Here is a 27,529-nt window from a genome sequence, read left to right as displayed (position 1 = left end):
CCACATTCATCTTAAAGTGACTTTTTTTTTTAAAGACACAGTTTCCTGCAGCCCAGGATGGCCACAAAAGTCTCTGTGTAACAGAGATGACCTTGAATTTCCGCCCCTCCAGTCTATATTGGCAGGCGTGTGCTGGGTTTTATGCAGAAGCCATGGATTCGAGCACCCTACCAACCGAGCTCTAGCATTATCTCGGTTTTTCTTTTCCTTGAAGAGATTTGAAAGAGCCCACGAGAAAAGGGCCCATGAGGGGCCTCGAATGTCTGCTGTCACTTTCCTGTGTCAAAACACTTTAAATGCTTTTTCCCCTGGTACCAGACAGAAGGAGATAAGTGGATTTTGAGATATCAAAACTTAAATACTTCTTTAATATTTATAACTATCCCATTTCTGCAAGGCTGGCCCTAAGCACCTGTCACTTATGCGGACAGCCATGCAGTGCGGTGGTGGGTGGTGGGCAGTTTGTGCTGGCTCATGGGGTCACCTTGCCTGCTTTGCATTGATGAATGTCTTTTTGTCTTAATCTTTGTACATTTTTTTTTCTTCCTTCTCCCTTCACGAACTGGACTCAAAACGTTGCCACCATCAGGCCCCTCCCGTCCTTTACACCCACACACTGTCAAACCCTCTGTGATCTGGGGCTATAATCACAACCCAGATGTCAGAAAGCAGGCCAGGGTCTCTAAGGGTCCCTGGCATGGCCCATCAGTGACCTGCCTCCCAGGTGCCCACACATCCCAGCCACTGCTGGTGCCAGCCTGAGGGACACTGGGATGGGGAGGGAGTCAGAGGTGGCAGGATATTTGATCACACTGGGAACCCCAAGATCGTGTACTGGGAAAACCTGTTTCTAGTGGTGTGGCTCAGCCCTAGCACACGTTTAATCCAAGAGCTTTCTGTACACAGGATTAAATAAAGCCAACATAGATCAAGAGGTGGAACAAGCAACCAGTGAAAGTAAGGGAAAAAAAATACCATAGAGAGTGAGAAGAAGGCGGGAGGACTAATAGAGACACACACAGGAAATAGAAAGGCGGGACCTTTGGTTTGAAAGGTTTTTAAGACAGCATGGAGAAGGTGAAGGGGCTCTTTCCTTATAGGATGTGGGCTGAGGAGGAAGGTCAGCTGGGTGCTTTCTCTGCCTCTCTGAGCTAGTAGACCTTCACCTCAGCATCTGGTTCCTGAGTCTTTTTTTTTTTTTTTTTTTTTTTGGTTTTTCGAGACAGGGTTTCTCTGTGTAGCCCTGGCTGTCCTGGAACTCACTCACTCTGTAGATGAGGCTGGCCTCAAACTCACAGAGATCTGCCTGCCTTTGCCTCCCCAGTGCTGGGATGAAAGGCGTGCGCCACCATGCCCGCCCGGTATGGCTCCTGAGTCTCTACTGGTAAAACCAGTCGTTTGGGATTTTGTTTAACAATCACAGTCAGGTGTTCAGAGTGATCCCGGCCCTGCTGTGGGTCTGAGGTGGGGTGGCCTGTGGTACTTACCCTGGTAGAAGACGTCCACACATGGCTGGTCTGCGCTGATCTGTTTCAGGATTTTGGGGTAAGAAGGAAGGATCCTGATGATGTTCCTGTGGTACTCCAGCAGCCTCTTTGCCGTCTCTATCTCTGAGATGCCATCTGGCTCTATCAGCCTGTTCTGTATTTCGGCCTCAGGGGGCCAGTCGAAGGTGGTGTGATAGATCTCTGCTCCAAGGAGAAGCACGGGGTTAGAGTACCACCCAGGGCTGCTGCAGGCCCTGCTGCACCGCCCGTCTTTGCTGCCCAGGGGTGTGGCTGACCACGCCCAGCCGGTAAGGGTCCTAGCAACAACGGGGCACAAGTAACATCAGCTGTTAGTCATAATAGGAAAACAACAATGGGGTTGGGGATAGATGTGGCCGGGTTGGTAGAGTGTTTGCCTCAGATGCACAAAGCCCTGGGCTTGATTCCCGGCACTTCAGACACCATGTGTGGTGGTCTGTGATATTTAGAGGCTTGGTGGAGTCATGACAACTCCCTCCAACCTATGGCTGATAGGCCAGTCCCCCACCAGGACATCCGGAAGCTGGGGACCCTCAAGTGGCTCTCTATTCTTAAGGGCTTCAATAGGGAGGCAGGAGGATCAGAAGTTCAAGGTCATCCTTGCCTACATAGCAAGCACAAGACCAACCCACACCATATGAAACATCGTCTCAAGAAAAAAGACAAGAAGTGGCTCAGGAGGTAAGAGCACCATCTGCTCTTCCAGAGGTCCTGGTTTCAATTCCCGGCAACCACGTGGTGGCTCACAACCATCTATAATGAGAGCTAATGCCCTCTCTTCTGGTATGCAGGTGCACATGCAAACAGAGCACTCAAATAAGTAACTAAATCAGCTTTTAAAAAAAAGAAAAATACGGGCTGGAGAGGTGGCTCAGAGGTTAAGAGCACTGGCTACTGTTCCAAGGGCTTAAGTTCAATTCCCAGCAACCACACGGTGGCTCACAACCATCTGTAATGAGATCTGGTGCCCTCTTCTGGCCTTCAGGTGTACATGCAGGCAGAGCACTGTATACTTCATAATAAGTAAATAAAACTTGAAGAAGAAGAAGAAGAAGAAGAAGGAGAAGAAGGAGAAGAAGGAGAAGAAGGAGAAGAAGGAGAAGAAGGAGAAGAAGAAGAAGAAGAAGAAGAAGAAGAAGAAGAAGAAGAAGAAGAAGAAGAAGAAGAAGAAGAAGAAGAAGAAGAAGAAGAATACAGCGCTACCTCTCGGCTAACGGCAGCCACCGGTCCCTGAATGCTTGTTGACTTTGTGCTAGGCCCTGAGGTGGGCCTGTAGACTCAGCTCCTCCTCATAGCAATATGAGCTTTCACCTCAAGTCCAGAAAAAACCAAGCCCAAGAGAGGGACCTTCCCCTCATGCCCCAGCTCTGAGGATATGGTGATTGAAGATCCCGTTTGTGGCACAGGCCAATTCCTCAGGAAACGCGTGCGCCTTACTCTTCCACACTCAGAACCAAGCAACGTGGGCCACAGTTCCCCAGGAAGAGGGACAGCGGCCCCTGCACAACGTCCACTGTGCAATCCCCAGCATCCATGGTCACCTGAGAACATGGCCCTCTTCTCCCACCTGCTGGGATTTCTGTCCCCAGTGGCTTCGGGCTCTGAGACAGGCCCTCGCCGCTGTGTGGGCCCTGAGTGTCTAGAGCAGAGTGGGCCGGGGGCAGGTTCTCACTGTTCTTAAATCCCGTGGGGTGGGGGCGCCATACCTCCAGTGACAGGGTCGATCCGCTTCCCCACATTTCTCTCAATCAGGACTGTGTCAGGAGCATTAAGCACAACTGGGCAGAGAAGAAAGGAAAAACCAGGTGTGCTGGGCTCAGGTGCCACATGTCTGAGACCTCTGCTGTGTGATAGATAATATTCCGCCCCCACCGTGTCACCCATCCCCCAGATGGCACTAAGCCATTTCTGAGACCAGCCCATTGTAGAACATGTCACTGGCCATCAATTTTCACTGTGGAAAATCACCATGCAGACATCTTTGTGATTCGACCCTGCCTCCTCTTCCCTTGGCTTCCTAAAGAGGCCCGCAACAGGGGGATTCCTGACATGAAGAATACTGCCTTTTTTAATGACAAGCTGTGAGCACGTTTAGCTCTGTGGATGTGCTGGATTTCACCTGATGTGTCTTTTTCTTGCTGGATCCCTGGCCCTTGAAACCCTCCTGCAGGCAGTGAGTGGGCCCAGGGTGGAGGATGGGAGGCAGCCAGTGATGCAGTGCAGGGCTTGTACTGCAGGATGGGAGGCGGCCAGTGATGCAGTGCAGGGCTTGTACTGTGTGCTTAGGGCAGCTGGGGCCAGGGTGTACTCACTGACATGCTTGGGCATCAGCCCCAGGGTCTGGAGCATCAGCGCCTGTTCCCGCCTCTCAGGGATGCCGTCCAGGACCCAGCCCTAGAAAAAGAGCAAGGAGGGGCTCTTCACTATTTTCTAAAATTATTTATTTGGTGTTTGGCCAACATGTATGTGTGAGGGAGTCGGAGCCACTGGACCTTGAGTTGTGAGCTGCCATGTGAGTGCTGGGAACTGAACCTGGGTCCTCTGGAAGACCTCTCCAGCCCCTTCCCTATGTTGTTGTTTGTTTATTATGTATACAGTGCTCTGCCTGCATGTGTGCCTGCACACCAGAAGAGGGCACCAGATCTCAGTATAGATGGTTGTGAGCCACCCTATGCTTGCTGGGAATTGAACTCAGGACCTCTGCAAGATCAGACAGTGCTCTTAACCACTGAGCCATCTCTCCAGCCCCCCTATATTTTTTAAACATACATTTATTTTGTGCATGCATACATAGGTGGGTGGGTAGGTATGCATGAGTGCGTGCTGTGTGAGAGTGTGCATTACTTGGATAGATGTGCACTTGCCTAGCACACATGTGGAGGTCAAAAGACAATTTTCTTTCTTCTCTCTCTCTCTCTCTCTCTCTCTCCTTTTTTTTTTTTTTTTTGATTTTCAAGACAGGGTTTCTCTGTGTAGCCTTGGCTATCCTGGACTTGCTTTGTAGACCAGGCTGGCCTCGAACTCACAGAGATCCGCCTGCCTCTGCCTCCCGAGTGCTGGGATTAATGGAGTGTGCCACTACTGCCTGGCCAGAAGACAATTTTCAAGAGTTAGTTCTCTCCTTCTACCATGTGGGTCCTGGGGATTGAACTTGGGTCATCAGTGTTGACAGCAAACACCTTAACCCACTGAGCAGCCCCTCCCTATTTTAGATTCGATTTTAGAAGGCCTAAAGAGGGCTGGAAATGGAAACAAAAGAAGCCTGCCTGACAACTGCATCACCTTGGCAACTGCTCACTTATCTTCAGAGCACAGAACCAGTGCTCAGGAACACAAACATAGCGGGCATCTGATGCCCTGGCTCCCTCCAGCTGCCACCGCTACCACCCGCATGGTTTCACGCTGCGCCTTCCTGCCTCTGTTTTTGAAGGTTTATATCACACCTCCTAAGTGGCCGAGCCATGGTGCTAGCTTCACCCACAGCTTCATAAATCTGTAAACAATTTTCACCATCTGCGATGGCTAGTCCTCATCAACAACTTACATCTGGAATTAACTAGAATCAGAAAGTGGAGGGCACACCTGGGAGGGAGTTCCGCTGAGACTGAAGTAGGAAGACCCACTTATAATCCTGATCTTTGTGGTGGGAAGACACGCCTTTAATCTGGGCCACACCTTCTGCCGGAAGCCTACGGAAGAAGGAATCTCCTCTCCTCTCTCTCTCCCCCTCCCTGCCCCCACCTCCTCTCTTCCCCACTCTGCCTGTTTGCTCCTGACCCTGCTAGCAAGTCCATTCCTTCACTGGCATGAGAGACACCCTCTTCTTTCTTTTTTCTTTTCTTTCTCTTTCTTTCCTTCCTCCCTTTCTCTCATTCTTCCTCTTCCTTCTCTTCTTTTTCTTCTTTCTCTTTTCTCCTTTCTCCTTTTCTTCTCCTCCTCCTTCAGAATTCTGACATCTACTGAAGACCAGCTGAGACACCCAGCCTTGTGGACTTCGCAACTCCTGAATTCTTGAACTTTTCATTCATAGGCACTGAATTAGCTGTGAATTATTCTAATAAACAGTGTGTGTGTGTGTGTGTGTGTGTGAGAGAGAGAGAGAGAGAGAGAGAGAGAGAGAGAGAGAGAGAGAGAGAGAGACCGACCTTGTGGTTCAACTAGTCCAACAATGGCTGGCTATAAATGAAAACCCCAAGAATCTAGGAGTGGCTCGGTCCACAAAGCGGGGTGTCTCAGCTGCTCTTCAGTATACGCTGGAATCCCAAAGAAGTGGCCCAGTGCCAGTGAAGGAATGGGCTGGCTAGGGAGAGGGAGAGAAGCAGGCAGAGAGAGCCAGCTTCTGTCTCCCATGTCCTTTATCCAGGCTGCCAGCACAAGGACTGACCCAGCTTAAAGACTGAATTTTGCACTTCAAAAAATATGGACTAAAGGTGTATCATCTTGTCTCAAATAATCCAAATTAAAAGTGGTATTTTCCTGGGCCAAGCATGGTGGGTCACACCTTTAATTTCAGCACTCCAGAGGTGTGTGTGTGTGTGTGTGTGTGTGTGTGTGTGTGTGTGTGTGTGTGTGTACATATATATGTATGTATGTATACATATATATATATATATTTGCTTTATTTATTTATTTATTTATTTTTGGTTTTTTGGATTTTTGAGACAGAGTTTCTCTGTGTAGCCTTAGCTATCCTAGACCTGTTTTGTAGACCAGGCTGTCCTCAAACTCACAGTGATCTGCCTGCCTCTGTCTCCCGAGTGCTGGGATTAAAGGCATGCGCCACCACACTCAGCCTATATTTGCTTTAAAGATTGTTATTTTATTTATGTGTCTGTGAGTCTGAGTGTGCCATGTGTGTGTGGATGCCCTCAGAGGCCAGAAAGAGACATCAGATTCCCTGGGCTGAAGTTACAGGCAGTGGTGAACCACCTGATGTCGGTGGCAGGAACTGAACTCAGGTCTTCCAAAGAGCTGCAGCACTCTTACCTGCCTGGCTAGCTCTCATCACAGCACAGTTTATACTTGTGGGGCAGAGCTCCTGTCTCCCCACCCCACACCTGGCAGTTACCAATGCTGGACACTACCCTGGGAGAAAACCTGTCCAGCAGAACAGAACACATCCTCAGACGGCTCTAATTTACATATCAAGAAGCAAACACTGACTCCACAGTTGAGTGGAGAGTGGGGACTGACTTTTACACGAACTCTGGTGCCCCATATTTGACCACATCCCCCTGAAGGGGAGGCCCGGTGGCACTCAGAGGAAGGATAACAGGCTACCAAGAAGAGACTTGATACCCTATGAGCATATACAGGGGAGGAGGTCCCCCTCAGTCATAGACATAGGGTAGGGGAGTAGGGGGAAGCGGGAGTGAGGGAGAAATGGGAGGATACAAAGGATGGGATAACAATTTAGATGTAGTATGAATACCTTAATTTTTAAAATAAGAAAAAGAAAAAAGAAGCAAACGCACATTGGCAAACACGACGGCAGCCATTTGAGGCAGACTGTTGCCACACTTTCCAAGGTTTGCCGTGACCGCCAAGTGTGTGCAGTGTTGTTTGTCACACACTGATTTATTTTTGTTACATGGGTGCCAGGATCCCTGTTTTGGACTATGGTGTCTGTGGATGTATAAAAAGGCCTTTCCTACCATGAAAGGAGGTAAATATCCACTTGTATTTAAACCACGCTCTCTCACGATTTTACACTTCATGTTTAATAGAGGCAGGTTTTCTTTTGTGACCACGAGGCTAAAATCTCCTTTGCTGCCTCGAGGCTCCCAGGCATCCCAACCTTGGCTCAGAGCAGCCCCTCCCCCCACCAGATGCTTCTCTTCTTAAGCTGTGATGGCTGTCACCTCTTCCTGCCTGTCGTTTTCACAATTTTATAATTCATTGTTCTATATTTAATAGAACACGTTTCCTCTTCTTTTTTTTTTTTTTCTCAAAAATGTATTCTTTCAAGTGAGCATCTAAACATTTTTGGTTGAGTTTCAAGACAGAAGCTCTGAGGACTTTGGGATGGGACTGCTGGCGTAGATTAATTCATGAGCAGCTGATGTTCCGTGGCAGAAGTCAATGACTCATCTTTCTGTTGGTTTTATGTCCCTCAGCAATCTTTGCATTCAACAATTTCCTGAGTCCCTTCAAGTCCAGAGAGCCTAGAGTTAGAACACACACACACACACACACACACACACACACACACACACACACACACAGGCAAGATCTATACCTTTAGATTTGAACTTTGTAAGAGTGAAAGTAAGCAAGCAAATGGCTTCAAGTCCACTTCACAGTGGACTGAGGCAAAATACGGCCTCCCCTTGTCAGAGACCTTCCTCCCAGGTATCCTGAGGATTCAGTGTCTCTGTGGTCAGAGGATGGACAGAGGGGGTGAGCCTACACCCCACATCCTGACTTACAACATGGAGAGCAGGTCCTGGAAAATGGTCATCTTTCTTTAGAATAAAAATGTGCTGCCCAAACATGGGGGCCAAGTTTTAATTCCTCAGGATATACATTAAAAAAGTCAGATGTGGGGGCTGGAGAGATGGCTCAGAGGTTAGGAGCACTGACAGCTCTTCCAAAGGTCATGAGTTCAAATCCCAGCAACCATATGTTGGCTCACAACCATCTATAATGAGATCTGTATACATAATAAATAAATCTTTAAAATAAATAAATAAAAATAAACCGTGTCCCCGAGGTTTCATTAAAAAAAAAAAAAGTCAGATGTGGAGCTGGAGAGATGGCTCAGTGATTAAGAGCACTGGCGACTCTTCCAGAAGATCTGGGTTCAGTTCCCAGCACCCACACGGCAGCTCACAACTATCTGTAACTCCAGTTCCAGGGGATCTGAACCCCCTCAAACCAATGCATATAAAATAAAGTTAAAAAGAAATAGTCAGATGTGGTAGTGTATGCCTAAAACCCCAATTCTGATAAACTAGAGACAAGAAAATCTCAGGGGCTTGCTGGTTAGCCAGCCTAACTAAAATGGCAAGCTCCAGGTTCAGTGAGAGACTGCCTCAAAAAATAAGGTGGAGCTGGGTAAGTGCATACCTTTAATCCCAGCACTGGGGAGGCAGAGGCAGAGGCAGAGGCAGGCTGATCTCTGGGTTCGAGGCCAGCCTAAGTCTATAGAGTGAGTACAGGATAGCCAATACTACACAGAGAGACCTTGTCTCAAAACCAACCAAACAAACAAACAAGGTGGAGAGAAATAGAAGATGACATCAGATGTTGACCTCTGACCTACACACACACACACACACACACACACACATGCATATACACATGCACATCCACACACTAGCATGCCCCCATTTCTTCACTAGTGAAATATTTAGGTGCCAACAGCCTCCATGGATGGTTTTATAAGAAGCTAAACAAATTTACAGCTAAAGCACATTGGAAAAACCAGGCAAGCTTTCATTAATTCTTTATATAGGGAAATACTACCACAGAGCCTTGGTTTCAGAACTAATGAAGTAAAAGAGAGAGAAAAAAATTAACAGCCTTTGGATCCCTCAAGTCCTTGTTATAGGCAACTGACCTTGTTATGTGCAGGGGGAGGGACTCCTACAGTTGTGAGGGACCGCAGGGACTGAGGCGCAGCTGCAGCCCGCTCCCTCCCTTTTAGATCTGGAAGAGGGGACAGGTGCCCTCCTCGGGAACATCAGCTAAATTCTTACACACACACACACACACACACACACACACACACACACACACACACACGCACACATGCACACACACGTTTCCTATGATGGGTTTGGGCAGTGGAAATCATCCTCTAGTACAAGAGCTGGTCAGTTTTGAGCCTCCCTTTTGTTTGTTTGGTTTGGATTTTGGTTTTCTGACCCAGGGCTTCTCTGCATAGCCCTGGCTTTCCTGGAACATTTTCTATAAACCAAGCTGGCCTTGAACTCAGAGAGCCACCTGCCTCTGCCTCCTGGGTGCTGGGATTAAAGGCATGTGGCACCCAGCCTTTCTTTGCTTTAAAGCCGAGGTCTTGGTATGTAGACTAGGCTGGTCTCATCCCTGCTGTAGCAATCCTCCTGCCTCAGCTCAACCTTCAAGTTCTGGGATTGCAGGTTTGAGTCACTTCTGGAAGGCGGAAGAGGCAAGCCCTCCCAGAAAGACTTGATTTTAATATCGCCTCAACTGCGCAAGCGTGCACTGCGGGTTTCAGCACACGGCCCAAAGCCCTTACAGCAATTCACAGGAACAGCGCTCGCCCACTCTGCACAAGCGGAAACTGGGTTCCCAATGACCTGGAAAGGGCAGTAAAACAACGGACACCTCCCCGACTCCGGACCTTGTGGTAGCATCCTGTGTGGGTTGGAGACTTCAGGTGTGCTCTGACTTGGACGATAAGTGAGAACGGAGGCTCCCGAGGCTTGACACCCCCAGCTCCCTGCCACACAGGGCAGGCAACCATGACACCCCTACCTCTATCCACGTGGGTCTAACATCAGTTGCCCTTGGAGGGACAGAGGCTGGATAAAGGCCTCCGTGTGAGCGCCCCGAGGTTCAGCACTCAGAAAGCCTTCCTCCTCGGAGCACACGTGCTCGCAGAGGCTCCCTTCACGGCTGCAGGACGGAGTGCAACTTTCCAGGGCGAACAGCAATCAGAGCTGAGAACACGTTCAGCAAAGCAAGAAGCAGTTAATCAGGAAACACCAGCGGATGGCGGCCATGCCAGGGACACTGAGACAGTCGCCACCACTGAGCTCTGCTAGGTTCGCAGGTCTGGTGGCCAGGAGTGGCCTGGGGAGGAGGTATCAGGCAAACCCCTAATTAGATACATTATCCATCTTCCTGACACTTCTGTGAGTTGTCTGCTCCACACTGGAGCCCCAGCTTTGTTCCGAGCAGGTTAATTGATATTCCAATGCCTTAGCTCACCGTACCCCCGTGGCTTGGCTCTGTTTTATCACACATCAAAAAGGCCGTATGCTCAGGGCACTCCGCACAGAGCTGGGGGGTCTGCACAGCTGCAAGGGGCATGGTATCACAGGAGGGACAGGCACCGAGCAGATGTCACAGCTGCAAGAAAGGGAAGCAGAGAGGCCCGGCAGCCCAGGGAAGTTGGCGAGGCGCAGCAGAGCACAGCCTGACGCAGCAAGGCTCGGCCTGCATCGTGCACAACACTGGCCTTTCCTGCTCTCCTGACTTATCAAAGCACAATTAGCCAGGCCTGTGGGAAGCCTGGCTGCCCTCTGGGCCGCTGCCTTTGTGATGTGTTTCCTTCCCTCCCTGGCTCCTCAAAGGGAAGTCAGAATATGAGTGCTCCCTGGGGGTTCCCCCAGAACGCCCCCTCATCTTCTCAGTCCAACCGAGGACACTAGAGAAGGCTCCATTGGAGCCATGTGGGAGCCTCCTGGCTGGATCTTCCAGGGGTCCCAGGAGGCCAGCAGAGGCTGGAGGCTTGGACTGCAATCACATTCCCTTGGTCCAAAGTCTGAGTCACCAAGGCAAGTCTAACAGGCTTTGGAAACTCAACACTGGCCCCTCCTTTTTCTCTAAATGAAATGCTAGGCTGTCGTAAGAGAAAGGCGGCCCAGTGAGATGGCTCAGGGGTAAAGATGGGTGGACTTGACTAGTTTTGCTGTGGCCATCATAACTTTGAGAAACGTGAACTGTTCTTTTTGTTTGTTTTTGTTTGTTGGTTTTGTTTTTCGAGGCAGGGTCTCTCTGTGTAGCCTTGACTGTCCTAGACGCACATTGTAGACCAGGTTGGCCTCGAACTCACAGGGATCCACCTGCCTCTGCCTCTGCCTCCCGAGTGCTGGGATTAAAGGCGTGCGCCACCACTGCCCGGCTCAGGAACCGTTCTTTATATGCGTGGCCCAGATTCTCTGTGACCTTGATATATGCTAGCCCATAGGTTGTGGCACTATTAGGAGATGTGGCCTCGTTAGAGGAAGTGTGTCACTGCGGGGTGGGCTTTGATATCTTATGTGCTCAAGCTACATCCAGTGATGCAGTCTCTCCTTGAAGCCTGCGGATCTAGACGCAGAACTCACTCCTCTGGCGCCATGTCTACCTGCACACCACTATGATGGTAAAGAACTAAACCTGACACTGTAAGCCAGCCTCAGTTAAATATTTTCCTTTATGAGAGTTGCCATGGTCATGGTGTCTCTTTCACAGCAATAAAACCCTAAGACACTGACTTTCCTTTCTCTCTCTCTGTCTGTCTGTCATCTGTCTCTGTCTCTGTCTCTCTCTACATATATATATATGTGTGTGTGTGTGTGTTATAAATATATATGTGTGTTATATACATATATATAATATATATACATTTTATATGTGTATATATATAGAGAGAGGGGGGGAGGGAGGGAGAGAGAGAGAGAGAGAGAGAAAGAGAGAGAGAGAGAGAGAGACAGGGAGAGACAGGGAGAGAGAGAGAGAGACAGACAGACAGACAGAGAGAGATTATTTCTTTTGGGAAATTATCTACCTAAAACCTCTTACAAAAATGGAAACTGGCCAGGTGTGGTGCACACCTTTAACTCCAGCACTCAGGAGGCAGAGGCACATGGATCTCTGTGAGTTCAAGGCCAGCCTGGTCTACAAAGTGAGTCCAGGACAGCCAAGGCTTCACAGAGAAACCCTGTTTCGAAATACCGCCCCCCAAAAAAATGGAAACTGGTGTGGTGAGGCAGCTCTACGGATGGACCACCTGCCATGCAAGCATGAAGGCTTGGTTGGATCCCAGAACCCACACGAAAAAGCCAAGTGTGTTAGCAAACACTTCTAATGCCAGTGCCAGGAAGGCAGGGACAGGCAAAGTGTGCGTAAAGGTGAAAGACCCTGTCTCAGGAGGTGGAAAGATGGCTCGGCGGTTAGGCACCTGCTGCTCTTCCAGAGGACTTGAGATTGCTTCCCAGCGCCACATCAGGTGCCTCACAGCTGTCTACAACTCCAGTTCCAGGGGCCTAAAGTCCTCCTCTGAAGTCCACTGGCACCAGTGTGTGCATACACACACCTAAAATAATAACCATGATAATGATAATAATAAATAATAAAGTGGCGAGTGACTGAGGAAGATATCTGAGGGTGACCTCTGGCCTCCACACCATGTGCGCGCACATGCATGCATGCACAAACACCATACACGTACACCCGTACACACAAATAATTGGAAGAGAACTGAAGTTTGGACAGCCGTGGGGCCTTGGTGGCTGTCTGAGGGCCAGTGGGCCAGAACTGAGGGTGTTTCTCAGGCCACCACAACAGGCCAGCCGCTGTCACTGTGGCTCCGCACACATGTGCCTGGCCCCGCTCTGCTGCCAGACCCAGATCCAGGAGGACAGTCAAAGGCTGGGAAAGACGTGGAGGTAAGGAGGTGACTTCACGCAAGGATGCCTATCTCTCCTCCAACAGGGCTTCTTGACCAACGCAAGTCACAAGGAAGGCATTATGTCACTCGTGTGTGTGCCTCATCTGAAGGCTCAAATGAGGAAGAATTCCTTTCCTGTCTCGTTCGGACTGGGGTAGCATCTGTTTGTTTCTGCTGTGTGACTGAGGGCTCCCATTCCTGCTGATGGCGGATGGTTACAGGTGGCCTCCGACCTAGTAGCTTGCTCTCTCTCTCTCTCTCTCTCTCTCTCTCTCTCTCTCTCTCTCTCTCTCTCTCTCTGTCTCTCTCTCTCTCTCTCTCTCTCTCTCGCTGTATGGTGCCAACAAGGAGAAGCCCCCCACAAGTCTATATTACCTGCTCCCAGAGGAGGGGACTACACAAGACATGAGCACCAGGAAGTTAGAAAACCAAGGGCAGGCACCTCAAAGTCTATGTGCCACAGGGAGTGAAGGCCCTGAGTGGGGAGAGGTCAGTCCAGAGGAGGACTAAAAAGCCTGGGTATCCAGGGAGGGGGGCTGATGGGGGGATGAAGCTGAATGCAGGCAGGCCTGAGGAGGAACGCTAAGGACACGGCCTGGAACAGTATAAATGCACAGGTGTATGCGTGCATGTGGATGCTGATTCTGCTGCACTCGAGGGTTAGTGAGCACCGGGGACCTGCCTCTGCCCCACCAGTGCTGAGGTTACAGGCGTGCGCCATGCCCAGATTCACAGATTCGTTTTAAAGAAACAGCCTCTGTGTATGAATGATGAGCTTCCAAGGCAGGTTTCCCCACACCTGTCTTGAGAAAAGGAACCAGGTGGGGGTGGGGGTGGTCAGGAGAAGGGTGTCTGGTACCTCCCAAGTTCTGAACTATACAAATGGATATACTGTGCCCCCTTCCCTCTCCACTCCCCCCAAACCTGACCCCCGCTGGCTTGTCTTTCTACCACCCCACATTTTTTTAATGCAGTGCTGGGAATTGAACCCAGAGCCTCTTGCATGGTTGGGGCTGAGAAGTCACATGAAGGAAGCCATCGGAAGGAACCCCGGAACTTGCAGGAAGTTGGACCAGGAAAGGGAGTGTCGAACAGAGCGTGCACATGCCGCTGGCCAGGACACCACAGAGCGTCTCCGGGTCTGATCCCTCTCACGCGCAAGCCCGTGCTCTCACCTTCCTTCTTAGCTCTCCTTTGTCCAGGAGAACGGGTGTGGGCACTCTGACCTGAGGGACACAACTGTCCCTAAGGAGCACCCCATACATCTCTGGCAGACTGAGCTGCCACCTTTTCGTAGTTCTGAAGTGAACTGTTAATTTCTTTCTGTCTAATGCATTTGATGGTCACTTCAAATAAAATTCTTCAAAGAGATTGCAAAAGGAGAAAAAAGCAGGGAAAAGAAAAGAAACAGGGCACTGACTGCAGGCTCCTGATGGGCTGCGTTTCCCTGAACACTGTTCCCTGCAATCTTTTTGTGGTCTAAATTACCAATTCTAGTCCCTGTGTAGCTAAATAATAATAATTACCATATAAATGAATATGCATATGTGTCATTTTTCGCCCGAAAAGCAAGAGAGCTTGCTTGTTTTGGGTGAGGGTTGGTTGTGCTTTTGAACAACCAAAGCTCATAATTAGAAGCCTCTCCTCGCCCTGGAAATCTGTCTCCGTCGGGAGAAGATGAAAACGGCTCGAGATGCCCCTTGAAGGTTAAAAGAAATCTTAAAACAAACTGAAGGAGGCCCTTCCTTCCCCTGCACGTAACAATGGCTGGGACACAACCATGGTAACAGACAAGTAGGTCAGAGAGGTGCGCCTCCGTCCTCCAGCCCAGTCCCACTGTTGTACAGGTGGGGAAATGGGAGGCACGAAGGACGGAACAGTGACCGAGCCTCCAGGCACCGGGACAGGAGGCCCCTCCTTAGTAAATGAAAGTGGAGAGCAACCATGGAAGACACTGATGTCAAACTCAGGCCTACACACACACACACACACACACACACACACACACACACACAGATACACACACACACACACAGACACACACACACAGACACACACACACACCTGCATGAGGTCCTGGATGGAGCACTTGGCCTGGCCATGCATGTCACAGAACTGACCAGAGTGGCTACCAACAGGTCATAGGCTTTCTAACTAGTACAGATGTGCCTGCAGTGAGACGAAGCAGAAACAGCTGTCCCCATCATTAGTCACCATGACGGTATTACAAGTTTCTGTGTGGTCAACAGTATCAATCGCAACACAACGCAATGGCATGGAATAGGATATAGCCAAGGCAACAACTATGATATAAACAGAGCAATAGCAGTAAGATGTCACCATTCTGGTGACAGTGGGAGCTCTTGGCAAGGCAAGCCTGACCCTGAACTAGGTTCACACTTGAGGTGTACTACGAAAAGAGGCAGTGTGGATCAAGCTTGTAATAGGCTCCGGATGGTCTATCAGACATTAGACTTTGTTGGGGCTTTGGATATAGCTCAGTTGGAAGAGTGAGCACCCACCATATACAAAGCTCTGGGCTCCATTCCCCACACCGCAGGGACCAGTTGTCAGGGTCATGTCTGTAACCCTAGCACTAGGGACACGTGGGCACGAGCATCGGAGATGCGAAGCCAGGCTGAGCTGTGCGACTCTTCTGTACCCTGGAGGGCCAGCTTCAGGTGTCCAGCTGAAATCACAGAAGACCGGCAATGCTTAGCAGAGACCTGGCGGCCCCGACCAGCTGGGCCTGTGTCTCTTTCATGTTTCCCTTTTAAAGATTTATTTACATGTACACGTATATGTCTGCAGCTATGTACGCAGATACCCATAGACGCCAGAAGAAGGGATTGGATCCTTGGAGCTGGAATTATGGGCAGTTGTAAGCCACCCGATTGGTTGCTGGGAACCCAATTCTGGTCCTCTGCAAGAGCTGCAAGCTTTTGTTGTTGTTTTGTTTTGTTTGTTTTGAGACAGGGTTTCTCTGTGTAGCCTTGGCTGTCCTGGACTAGCTTTGTAGACCAGGCTGGCCTCGAACTCATAGAAATCTGGCTGCCTCTGCCTCCCCTAGTGCTGAGATTAAAGGTGTGTGCCACCAGATCAGCTCAAGCATTCTTTTTTTTTTTTTAAAGATTTATTTATTTATTATGTACACAGTGTATCTGCAGGCCAGAAGAGGGCACCAGATCTCATTACAGATGGTTGTGAGCCATCACGTGGTTGCCGGGTACTGAACTCAGGACCTTTGGAAGAGCAGGCAGTGCTTTTTTTTTTAATATTTATTTATTTATTTATTTATTATGTATGCAGTGCCCCACCATGTATGCTTGCATGCCAGAAGAAGTAGCAGGTCACATTATAGATGGTTGTCAAGCCATCATGTGGTTGCTGGGAATTGAACTCAGGATCTCTGGAAGAACAGTCAGTGCTCTTAACCTCTGAGCCAACTCTCCAGCCCCAGGCAGTGCTCTTAACCTCTGAGCCATCTCTCCAGCCTTTGCTCAAGCATTTTTAACTGCTTAGCTCCTTCTCCGGCCCTTCGTGTTGCGTTTCTGCTGTGTGAAACCGGAGGGCAGCGGAGTTCATGTGAGTGCATCTTGCTGTGAGGGCACACAAGTCCATTCTGTAACTCAGCCCGAAGCCATTTGTTGCTCTGCATTGCAGGCTAAGCTTCCACACAGAAATCTGGCCACTGGGTGTCGGTAGCCTGAGAAAACACATCTGCATGGATCACTGCTGCTCTGTCTATTCGAGAGGACTTGAGAGGGCTGTCTCTCTCAGAGCTGCTCAGCTGGCTCCAGGTGCCTTGGTTTCCATGCGAGCCAGTGTGTTCCCAGTTTCATGACAGCAGGGTGAGCTTCCCTTTACCCTCTTTCTTCGTCTCCTTGCCTCCCCTCCACCTCTGTGCTCCCCTACAGTTATGGCTGAGGAAAGGAGAGAAGACCCACAAGGCACCCCAAAGGCAGGTCCTTCCCACCATGACTGCCAGGCCCCTCCAGGGCGACTCCTAAAACATAGGCCAGCCAACACACCTGGCCAATCCTGGATGGTTTTTTTGTCAAGTTTTATTGGGTTGCAGGTCTGCCCTTCCACGGCACCTGGGTTTAGCTGCCTGTGCATTACGTCAGAGCTGAGTGGTTGCCACACATAGAGCCAGCAAGGCCAAACGACCTCATCACTGCAGAGCTTGTCAGAAGAGGCCTGACTATGGGCATCTGCTTGGGAACAGGGTCCCAAGACACTGGAGCAAATGTCCTGCTCACCCCGCCCCCCTCTCTCTGTTCTCCTGGGCCTGGTATGGAGGTGGTTTATAGGAGACTTGAGTCAAAGTCCCGTAATTGAAATCCTGAGGAGTACCACAGGAAGAGTGACCTGGGAAGGGACTTAGGAAGGCAGCCCCAGAACAGGAAATGACCAGGGAAGGGGCTTAGGAAGGCAGCCCCAGAACAGGAAGTGACCATGGAAGGGACTTAGGAAGGCAGCCCCAGAACAGGAAGTGATCAGGGAAGGTGTTTAGGAAGGCAGCTCCCAAAACAGGAAGTAACCAGGGAAGGGCATTAGGAAGGCAGCCCCCAGGACAGGAAGTGACCAGGGAAGGGGCTTAGGAAGGAAGCTCCCAAAACAGGAAGTAACCAGGGAAGGGCATTAGGAAGGCAGCCCCCAGGACAGGAAGTGACCAGGGAAGCGGCTTAGGAAGGAAGCTCCCAAAACAGGAAGTAACCAGGGAAGGGCATTAGGAAGGCAGCCCCCAGGACAGGAAGTGACCAGGGAAGGGGCTTAGGAAGGCAGCTCCCAAAACAGGAAGTAACCAGGGAAGGGGCTTAGGAAGGCAGCCCCAGGACAGGAAGTGACCAGGGAAGGGGCTTAGGAAGGCAGCTCCCAAAACAGGAAGTAACCAGGGAAGGGGCTTAGGAAGGCAGCCCCAGGACAGGAAGTGACCAGGGAAGGGGCTTAGGAAGGCAGCCCCAGGACAGGAAGTGACCAGAGAAGGGCTTAGGAAGGCAGCCCCAGGACAGGAAGTGACCAGGGAAGGGGCATAGGAAGGCAGCTCCCAAAACAGGAAGTAACCAGGGAAGGGGCTTAGGAAGGCAGCCCCAGGACAGGAAGTGACCAGAGAAGGGCTTAGGAAGGCAGGCTCGGGGTTAGTTTTTGCTACTGTAGAACTCCTAAGGATTGTTTAGCATGAGCTTTATTTCACTCATGGTTTTTAGGCAGATGATGATTAACCTGCATCATCGCCAGCCTCACTGGCTTTAGAACTCCCATGAAGTCACATCCCTGGGTGTCCAGGGAGGCATTTCTAGAGGATGACCTGAGCAGAGAAGACCTGCCCTGAACATGGCTGGCATCGCTCCATGTGCTGGAGTCCCAGACTGAATGAGGAGCGCGCGAGCTGAGCGCCAGCGTTCATCTCTTTCTGCTTCCTGTCCGTGGACACAACATGACTGACCCTGGGTGGGACAGAGGCAGCAAGGGGTGGCATGGCCCCGCCGTCCTCACCGAGCAGCACAGTGTCTTGGCAAAGAAACAGGAGGCTTTGGGGACCGAGCAAAACAATAAGCCAAACAAAAATCTCACTGGACGGGCTCAGAGGTGGAGGGAAGGTGGAACAGGAAGAATGAAGGAGCCAGTTGAAGTTCACTATACAGTCGCCCATCTGAGCGCGGGATGGCAAGGAGAAAGAGCGCGGTGCATGGGGACCAACCTGATACGCATCTGGCCATCTTGGCTGTAACTGCTGTCCTGGCGCCAAGTCACCCCAGAATGGAAGCCTCGGGTCATTCAGACAGGCAGCGGTGTGCAGCTGCTGCGGCTGGACTTGCATCTCAAGCCATGTCAGACACGTGTATAGGTTTTGGGAAGATGCCAGGAACACTGAGACCTGCCTTTGCGTGCCTTAGCAAAAACAGCCCTGCCCCGTGCCGTGTGGGGCAGGCAACAACCTTGGTTACTATGATCCAACATGTGCTCCTGTCCCAAGGTGCCTCTGACTTCTCTTGTGTGACTCTGTGTGTCTGTCACCCTGCTTGTGGCCGGCTCTCAAACACTGGGCCAGACTTTCTGAACCAGTGTAGGAAATGATGTAAAGGACAAAAGCTGGTGCTGAAGCGATGGTTCCGTGGCTAAGAGCCCTGCCTGCTCCCCCAGAGGACCAGGGTTCAGTTCCCAGCATCCAATCATAATGCTCACCACACTGTCTGTGACTCCGGTGCCAGGGGACCTGATGCCCTCTTCTGATATCCATGGGCACATGACACATGTGGTGCACATACATACACGAAGGCAAAACACTCAGACACAAAGTAAAAAGAAATAAGTCTTAACAAAAAAAAAAGTTAAAGACCTTGGTCACTTCCGTGTCACAAGTTGGTCCGGTTGGTCCCTTCCCCCACACACTCTGGCAATCGCCTTTTGCTGGCTGCTCCCCTAGGACCTCTCAGGCTGGGTTAGCTGTCCTTCCAGGTATCCCAGCATAGCTGTCACCTCCCACAGCTGCCCTGAAGGCCCTTGACCACAGACTGACCTTTGCTGGGCTTCTAGTTTCTGGCTTCGCCTTCTCTGTAGCCTCTGTTAGCCACCCTCAAAGGTGGACACATCCCCTTCCCTTATCCCGGCAGCCACGCCCAGCCACGCACTGCCCTGCAGTCTTACCCTTCTGAGGCAGTCATCCTCATTAAGGCTCTCCTGGACCAGGCCGATAAGTATCGAGTTGGGAACTCTCTGAAGGAAAGGAGACAACGGTGTGAGGTCCCCAGCCCCAGCCTGGAGCTCAGTGGGACAGACACGGGTAGCACCCTTGACTGGCCGCTGAGCATTTTCCCCCACAGAAGGCATGCCCACAGCATCCCGACCACATTCTCTGACTTTCTACCACCCAACATCCTGCCTACCTTCAAGCAGCAGGCTTCCCCAACCCTCATGACGTATACCTCACGCTGCCCATGAGCTCTGATAAGGGAGTTTTCATTACATAAGCTGTTCAAGGATGTGTCCCTGATCCCAGGAGCGGTGACGTTTCTCATAGAAAGGAACTGTGTCTTTGGCCTTTGTACTCCATACAAGGTAGGCAGGCGGGCCATTGGCCAAAGCTCAAGAGCATATGCACACCTCTCTCCAATTGCACACTTGATGACTTCATACTGGTGACAAAAAGCTGGCTTTGATGGGAGTGTTCACACCAGGATAATGGTATAAGGTCTTAACCTCAGAGAGTTGGGTATGCGTGCTGACCAACAGATCCCTGCCCCAGGAGCAGAACAGCACCGAGGGCACGTTCCTGGAGGCCTGGCTTTTATGAATCAATGACATTTCAAAGTCACAGAGTCATAACAGTTACAGCTGGCACCTCCACTTCAGGTGCCACCTACCTTGCTTTTTCAGACAGGGTCTCTCACTGGCCTGGAACATTCTAAGTAGGTTAGGCTGGCTGGCTAGCAAGCCCTGGAACCCTTCCAGTCTCTTTTTCCTTGGTGCTGGGATTACACGCATGCATGCCACGTGCCTGACTTTTTTTTAGGCGGGTACTGGGTATTGAACTCAGGTCTTCATGCTTGCACAGCAAGCTCTTTACCCACTTAGCCATCTCCCCAGCCCATGCTTTTTGAGACAAGGTTTTATGTTGCCTACACTCTCCTCCAACTCCTAGGTAGCCAAAGATGACCCGGAGCAACTGACCCTACTGCCTTTCCCTCCTATGTGCTGAGACTAGAGACAAGTATCACCATTCTCGGCTAACCGAGGGTCTAATCCAGGGCCCGATGCATGCTGGGCAAGCATTCAACCAATGGAGCCACATTTCAGGCCAGTCGGTGGCTTTTCTGGATCCCACCCCCAGAGTTCTAAACTTGAGAGTCTCTATTTCTAACATGTTCCCAAGTGATGTCATTGCTCCTAGTCTGGGGCCTCACATGGAGAATCTCTGGCCTAAGGTGAGGACCTCAGAGTCAAAGGGTGGCACCTGGTGGCAGGTGAGGCTGCCATTTTGCTGGTGCCAGGCTCCTCTCAAGTATCCGAGTGGAGCTCCCCAGGATCAGCACTACAGAGGCAGTGGGTAGGCAGCACCGTCTCTTCTCATACCCTTCCAGTCCCCTCCCAGCCGGAGCAGTCTCCTTCCCCGGGGCCATGTTCCCAGGAGTCACCCTCCCTTCTGGATGTCATCCACTTAGGCTGCATTCACAATGGTACCGAACGGAGGGTGCATCGGCCCAGACGCAGGGAACGGTGGCAGGCCTGGTGGGGTGCATGCTTCGGGAAGCCCTCCCAGCAGGGGCTAGGGAGTGAATTTGAGCAAGGCCTACCCCAAGTGCCCCCTGCCGTTCCCTGCCACTGTGCTGTCTGGATGGCAGCTTTGATGTGTCACATCATCACCAGGGCTTCTGGGCTGCTTCTCGAAGCCCTGCCAAACTGTCTTTGCAGGAGTCAGGCCGCCTCCTTCCACATCCCGGTGGTAGCATCTCCACCCTCCAGCCCCCAGGCCTGACTTCAGGGGAAAAGGCAAAGACAAGCAGACGGAACCCAGGGTGACTTCCCCTGGCACAGGTGTGAGTGCCTACACTCACTCGCCTTGGGCAGTCTGCTTCCTTGGTTGCTTAGGGACGGCCCTGACTGCATCTACTTTAGCCAGCTTAGCTTTTGGTCCCTTCCCTGGCAGTGTCCAGTCTTGCTTGCAGCAGCTTCTGGGGGCCCAGTGGTGGGGTGATTAGCAGGGCACCCCACTGTGCCTTCCTCTCTTGAAGGACACTCTGACTGGCTGCCCAGAGTTGGCAGGTGTGAGGGCTGGGCCTGGTTCTGCCCCCCAGGACAGCTAAGCCTCCAGGACTGGACATCATTTCACATGGGAATGACATGTGCTCAGGTCACCTATCAACAGGGTCCACTCTCGGGGACCCTAATGTCCCTGGTCACCTAGGTGGGCACTTCAATGCACAGTACAGACTTCAGCGGTGCAGCTGAAGGGGGCCTCTGAGACCCCTGGTCTGCGCTCCACAGAGACAGCAGCTCTGCCAGCCTGGTCAAGAACCTTTGGCAGGTCCAGAGAGGTAGCTGGGTGGGTAAAGGCCCCTGCTGCCACCCGACTCCTGTGTTCAAGTCTTGGGACTCATTTGGTAGAAGGCAAATCTACATTTTCAAGTTGTTCTCTGACCTCCACAAGTGCCTTGTTGCCTGAGCACATATAAATACACACACACACATACACACACACCATGTAAGTATAATTTAAAAGAAAAGGTGGTTTTTGTTTTGTTTTGTTTAAAGAACACTTCCCAGACTCTTACACAAAGTTCATCTGTTACAAGTTAGCAGGAGATTGAGGGGTGGCAAGAACCAACCCCCAGACTCTGGAGGAAGAGGCAGAGGTTGGGGACAGAGGGCAAGAGAAAGGAGGGAATCAGAGAGGCAGCCTCCAGCACAAGGCAGCCAGTGGCACCCAGGGAGGGTGAGGCAGTGTTGGGCCCTGGGATTTGGGAAGCTACCAGGCTAGCTCAGAAGCCAACCCTGGGCTATTAACTACCCAGAATTGAAATTTGTAGAGACGGAAGCTGAGCACAGTGGCACATGCCTGCAATCCTAGCACACAGGGCGTGCAAGCCAGAGCATCCTGAGTTAAAGACCATTCTCAGCTCACAGTCAGGCCGCGATGGAGGGGGAGGTACATTGTAAACACTGTGGAGAACTGACTAGGAAGAAGCCAGCTTGAGGAAGGCCTCCCTGAGCCTCGCTTTTCAAGCTCAGCTCACTTATTTACTCCACAACCTCAGGCAGCTCTGATCCAACGCAGCGTGTGATTTAGAGGGCGCCCAGACACAGCAATGTGACATAGCTAACTGCAGTGACAGGGAGGAGTTGTGTTGGGTGGCGCTGGGCTCTCATCTCCATATTCCCACTGGTCCCGCTCCAGAGGACCAGCAATAAGTGAATGAGGCAAGGTCACAGCACAGATGGTTTCTAAGGTGCCCAGGGTGGGAGTGGACTGTGCTGCTGGGTCTGCTCTAGAGACCCTTGCTTAGCTGGGCATGGTGGGCATGCTGGTAATGCCAGCACTTGAGGCTGGGAGTTCTGGGGGAGGCGGCACCATCTGGGAAACAGCATCTCTGGTCCTTGTGGGATGCAAGAAGCATGAACAGGAAGTGCTGAGGGCCGACATGGGGGCGCAGGGAGCCCTGCAGCGTCGGAGAAACACGCCTGAAGTCTGGTGCTGAGGCTGGCATGTCTGATGACAGCCCTTTACGTTACAGCTCAGCTCAGCCCCACAGCCCAGATGTGGCCACCAGCTCTGTCCCCTGCACCAGACCGGGACACTACGTCTCATCCAGGACAAACCACTGCCCTTCACCCCATCTGCTTCCCCACGACGAAGGGCCTCAGCTCTGAATCCCCCCTTCCCTCTGCCATATTTGCCTAAATCTTACCTCAGACTTTGCTTTTTCAGTAAATTCAAAAGAAAACGGAGGGCTGGAGAGACCGCTCATCGGTTAAAAGTATTTGTTTGTCTTCCAGAAAGCCTGAGTTCAGGTCCCAGCACCCACATTAGGTGGCTCACAACCAGGGGCTCTGACACTCTTTGCATGCACATGGCATACGTGTGCACAAACACACACACACACACACACACACACAAATACGCAAATAAGAAGGAATCTTAGGCCGGGTGTGGTGGCGCACGCCTTTAATCCCAGCACTTGGGAGGCAGAGACAGGCGGATCACTGTGAGTTCGAGGCCAGCCTGGTCTACAAAGTGAGTCCAGGATGGCCAAGGCTACACAGAGAAACCCTGTCTCGGAAAAAAAAAAAAAAGAAGGAATCTTACAAAATTTTTAAAAAGGCGAGCCAGGCATGGTGGCGCACGCCTTTAATCCCAGCACTCAGGAGGCAGAGGCAGGTGGATCTCTGTAAGTTCCAAGACAGCATGGTCTACAAAGGGAGTCCAGGATAGCCAGGACTACAAGAGAAACTCTGTCTCAAAAAACAAAGAAACAAAAAAAATTTTTAAAGGAAGGAAGGAAGGAAGTGGAAACTAGCCAAGCCAATGGAAAGCAGAGACCTGAAGCCTCTGCCCCTCTGCCCCTCTGCCCCTCTGCCCCTCTGCCCCTCTGCCCCTCTGCCCAGGGGCCAACCATACCTTGTAAACCTGTAAGTGTTTTTTGGCTTCCTCAGCCAGATAGGAAAAATCTTTTCCCAATAAGTTCTCCTTGGTGATGAGATTGCTGTTCAGATGTTTGCAGAGCCACATTGCCTGAAAGAAGGAAAGCAGAAAAATAAAAATAAAAAATCGAACATAGCACACACCTTAGGTATAACTCCACAGAGCTGCGAGATGGCTCAGTCGGTTACACGTTCCCCTGGCCAGGACAGAGGCTTGAACTCAACCCCCAAATCCACGTAACAAGCCCCAGCATGGTGGCACACTTGTAACCCCGGTGCTGTACAGTGAAGGCAGAAGGGTCCCTGCCTTGGGGGCCAGGCAGGCTGGGGTACTAGTGACTTCCAGGTCACTGAGAGACCCTGTCTCAGAGGATGTAGAGGGTGTTCATGAGCATATTGCTAACACACACACACACACACACACGCACACGCACATGCACACGCACACATTCACACGTGTGGGCGCTGTAACGTCAGCATTCGGGAAGCTGAGTCAGGAGAAATGTTTGAGGCCAGCCTGATCAAATAGAGGGACCCTGCCTAGAAACAAAACAAAAAAACAATGCAATTCAATCTGCCAAGTCCTTCCATATTCTGTTAGAAAAAAGACGGACAAGGAGCCGGAGCTAGGACCACGTCCTAGCAGTGGAGTGCTTGCCTGGCATGTGTGAGAACCTAGGAAAAGAAGAAATGGCTGGTCATGGAGAAACAGTCATTTGTGGGTGACTGCAGAGGCCCCCAGGGGGCAGACATGCCAGTGTGTCCTAGCCTCTCACTCAAGCGCACACTGTCTGCTTCACCCACCACTGGCCCTGCGTGGCCGTCTACCCACGGGCCAAGTGGCTGCCTTTCTAAGCTCTGCAGACTCCAAGGGAGAGGTGGAGGCAGGTCTCTGTGTTCCACACTTGCCCTGCCCTGCCCAGCAAATCCCTCCTGGTGACCAGAGAGGAGCTCTATACTTAAGGAGACCCTCACCCCAGGGTGCTGCACTCTTGAGGAGAACACAGCTCGGTAAGAGAGCCCAGCAGGTGTCTCCAGGCAGTCTGTCATGGGTTCCGTCATCGATAGCACTACGGATGGCCCTGCCCCAGGGGTGACCACACCCATCTGTAGGGGTGTGTAGGACTCAGAGCTTGTCAGGTAATCCCGGAAACCCCTGTCTCTAAAAGTAACATCCTGGTGGGGGCTGGGTTCAGGGAGACTGACTAAAAAGGAGGAGAATAAAACAGGAAAGCCACATATGGAGACACGGGACAGAGAGGCCGACAGACCCTCACAGTACAGCACGCACAGGGTGTTTATGCAAGGATCACCCGCCTTAGTTCTTTTTTGAGGTACAGTGCTAGCTCAGCAAGGGATTGCTTACTGTACCGTGGCTTAGAAGGTTAAAAAGAGCTCCACCCCTGATTACCATAATTCTAATACATCTGTGGCGCCAGCCAGGCAGTTGTGGCATACACGCTCTTAATCCCAGTGCTCGGGAGGCAGAGGCAGGCAGATCTCTGAGTTCAAGGCCAACCTGGTCTACAGAGCAAGTTCCAGGACAGCCAGGGCTACACAGAGAAGCCCTCTCTTGAAAAACCAAAAAGAACTACAAGAGAAACTCTGTCTTGGAAAAAACAAAAAGAAAAAACAAACAACTACTACACTAGGGACCAGCTTGGTGGGTTAGGGTGCCTGATGGCAACCTTGACGATCTGAGTTCAATCCCAGAGACCCACATAATAGAGAGAGGATCCATTCCTAGAAGTTACCCTGTGGCCCACGTCTGCCCCACCCCCACCAACGCACATGTGTACATGTACACACATACAAAATAAATAAGATGTAATACAAATTTTAAAAGAAAGCCTGAACCTGCAGCTGGAGATGGTGGCCCACACCTGTAACTACGGCAACGGAGAGGCCGAGGGAGGCTTAGTGTGAGTCTGGGACAGCACGAGTTCGAGGCCAGCCAAAGACAAAGGGTAAGATCCTACTCTCAAAAGAGAAACAAAACAAAGCCAATGAGCTGGAGATTAAAGCCTTGGAGAGGATGAAGGAGCCAGCTTCCAGCCAGTATCTGGGGTGGAAAAAGAGACAAAGAAAGGAGCCAATGGCTGCCATGTTTACCCATCTGGTTACCCAGTGGAGAGACCAGAGAGAAAAGCTGGCAAATCTCAGGACTGACTGTGAGAGGCTGTGGCACAGTCTTTCCTCTCAGCGGTTCAGCGATTTCACCTTCCTCACTCAGACTCCGTGACTGACTGAGGCCTCTGAGGTATGCAAGCTGGCAGGCCGAGAAGTACTTCCGAGAAATGCATTCCACGGCTACAGCTGAGGGAATACCCAGGGTGCCTCTGGGGTGTGACCAGGGAAGCAAGCGGTCAGCAAAGTGGTAAGGCAGCACTCTTCTCTGAAGGGCTGTGTGACTGTGGCTTTATATTTTTCTGGCCTCCCACCTGTAGGTTTGAGTGAAAACGGCCCCCCACAGGCTCATAGGGAGTGGCACGGTTAGGAGATGGGGCCTTGCTGGAGTATGTCACTGGGGTGGGGGGAATCCCAGTGGCCCACTTTGTGCTGCCTGATGATCCAGATGTGGAACCCTCAGCCCTCTCCAGCCCTACATCTGCCTGCATGCTGACATGCTTCCCACCATGATCATAATGGACTAAACTTCCGAACTGTGAGCCAGCCCTAACTAAATGTTTTCCCTATAGGAGCTGCCGTGATCGTGTGTCTCCACAGCAACAGAACACTGAGACACTGCCTAGGAACACACACTGCCATCTGTGTAATGAGGAAGTGGGTAGGAAGAGAAGTGCGGGACTGTGGAAGATCCACCAATGCACAGCGTCCTCTCCGCTGGAGCGTGAGCGCCGCACTCTACAACGGCATTTAAAACAAGGCACTTACGATGGTGGTTTTCCCCGAGGCGGGCGGACCTAATATCACGACCTTCGGCACTGTGGAAGAGAAAGATTTGCATGTCAGCTCTGGGCGTGACAAAGTGGCCTCCCACTCTCTGCTGCCCTGGGTCTCTTTCTTTCCTTCCTCCTCAGATTTCATTTCTGCCGGTGACACGGCCATTCATAACCCTGAGGCTGGGAGACGCTTGTGCCCAGAACGCATTCTCTGTGTTTAGAGAGGTAAGCGATCACAGAGATGGTTTATTTTTCTATCTCCGCGGGGACACAGACACAGTAACTCGTTTGCCAAACTAATGAATATCAAAAACAATTGGGATTTTCAAATGCCATAAAGCATTTTAAGCAGGGACTTTGTCTTGGGGACACTCTTTCAAATAAAGTTGTATTTTATGTAAATCGACCTTTGATGTTATATATATGTATATATGTGTATATATATGTATATATATGTATATATATGTATATATATATATATATATTTATGCCTTCTTATTTAGCAAATTGTATCCTCCCACCCCATCATTTTACAGGAGAAAATGATGGAAAGAATCCTTCGGTATAGAGGCCAGATTTATAAAACCCAAGGTGGG

At 51.0% G+C, this 27,529-nt stretch overlaps 1 protein-coding gene across 3 annotated transcripts in view; it reads right to left on the bottom strand.

Moving 5' to 3' along the window:
• The window catches only part of AK8 (adenylate kinase 8), a 109,695-nt gene that overhangs the window by 74,762 nt on the left and 7,404 nt on the right, over positions 1-27,529 (bottom strand). For all 3 annotated transcript variants that reach the window (XM_084798105.1, XM_084798106.1, XM_084798107.1), the window contains exons 3-8: positions 26,926-26,975; positions 24,008-24,121; positions 19,540-19,608; positions 3,839-3,920; positions 3,233-3,304; positions 1,488-1,688 (exon numbers count right to left, since the gene is read on the bottom strand). In XM_084798105.1, the coding sequence (XP_084654231.1) occupies positions 1,488-1,688; positions 3,233-3,304; positions 3,839-3,920; positions 19,540-19,608; positions 24,008-24,121; positions 26,926-26,975 (588 nt within the window). The remainder of the gene's footprint in view (positions 1-1,487; positions 1,689-3,232; positions 3,305-3,838; positions 3,921-19,539; positions 19,609-24,007; positions 24,122-26,925; positions 26,976-27,529) is intronic.

This window comes from Acomys minous, assembly GCF_964271855.1.
Source record: "Acomys minous genome assembly, chromosome: 10".
NCBI classification, from domain to species: Eukaryota; Metazoa; Chordata; class Mammalia; order Rodentia; family Muridae; genus Acomys; species Acomys minous.
The sequence above is the reverse complement of the archived record's forward strand: the minus strand, read 5'-3'. Positions and strand labels throughout refer to the sequence as shown.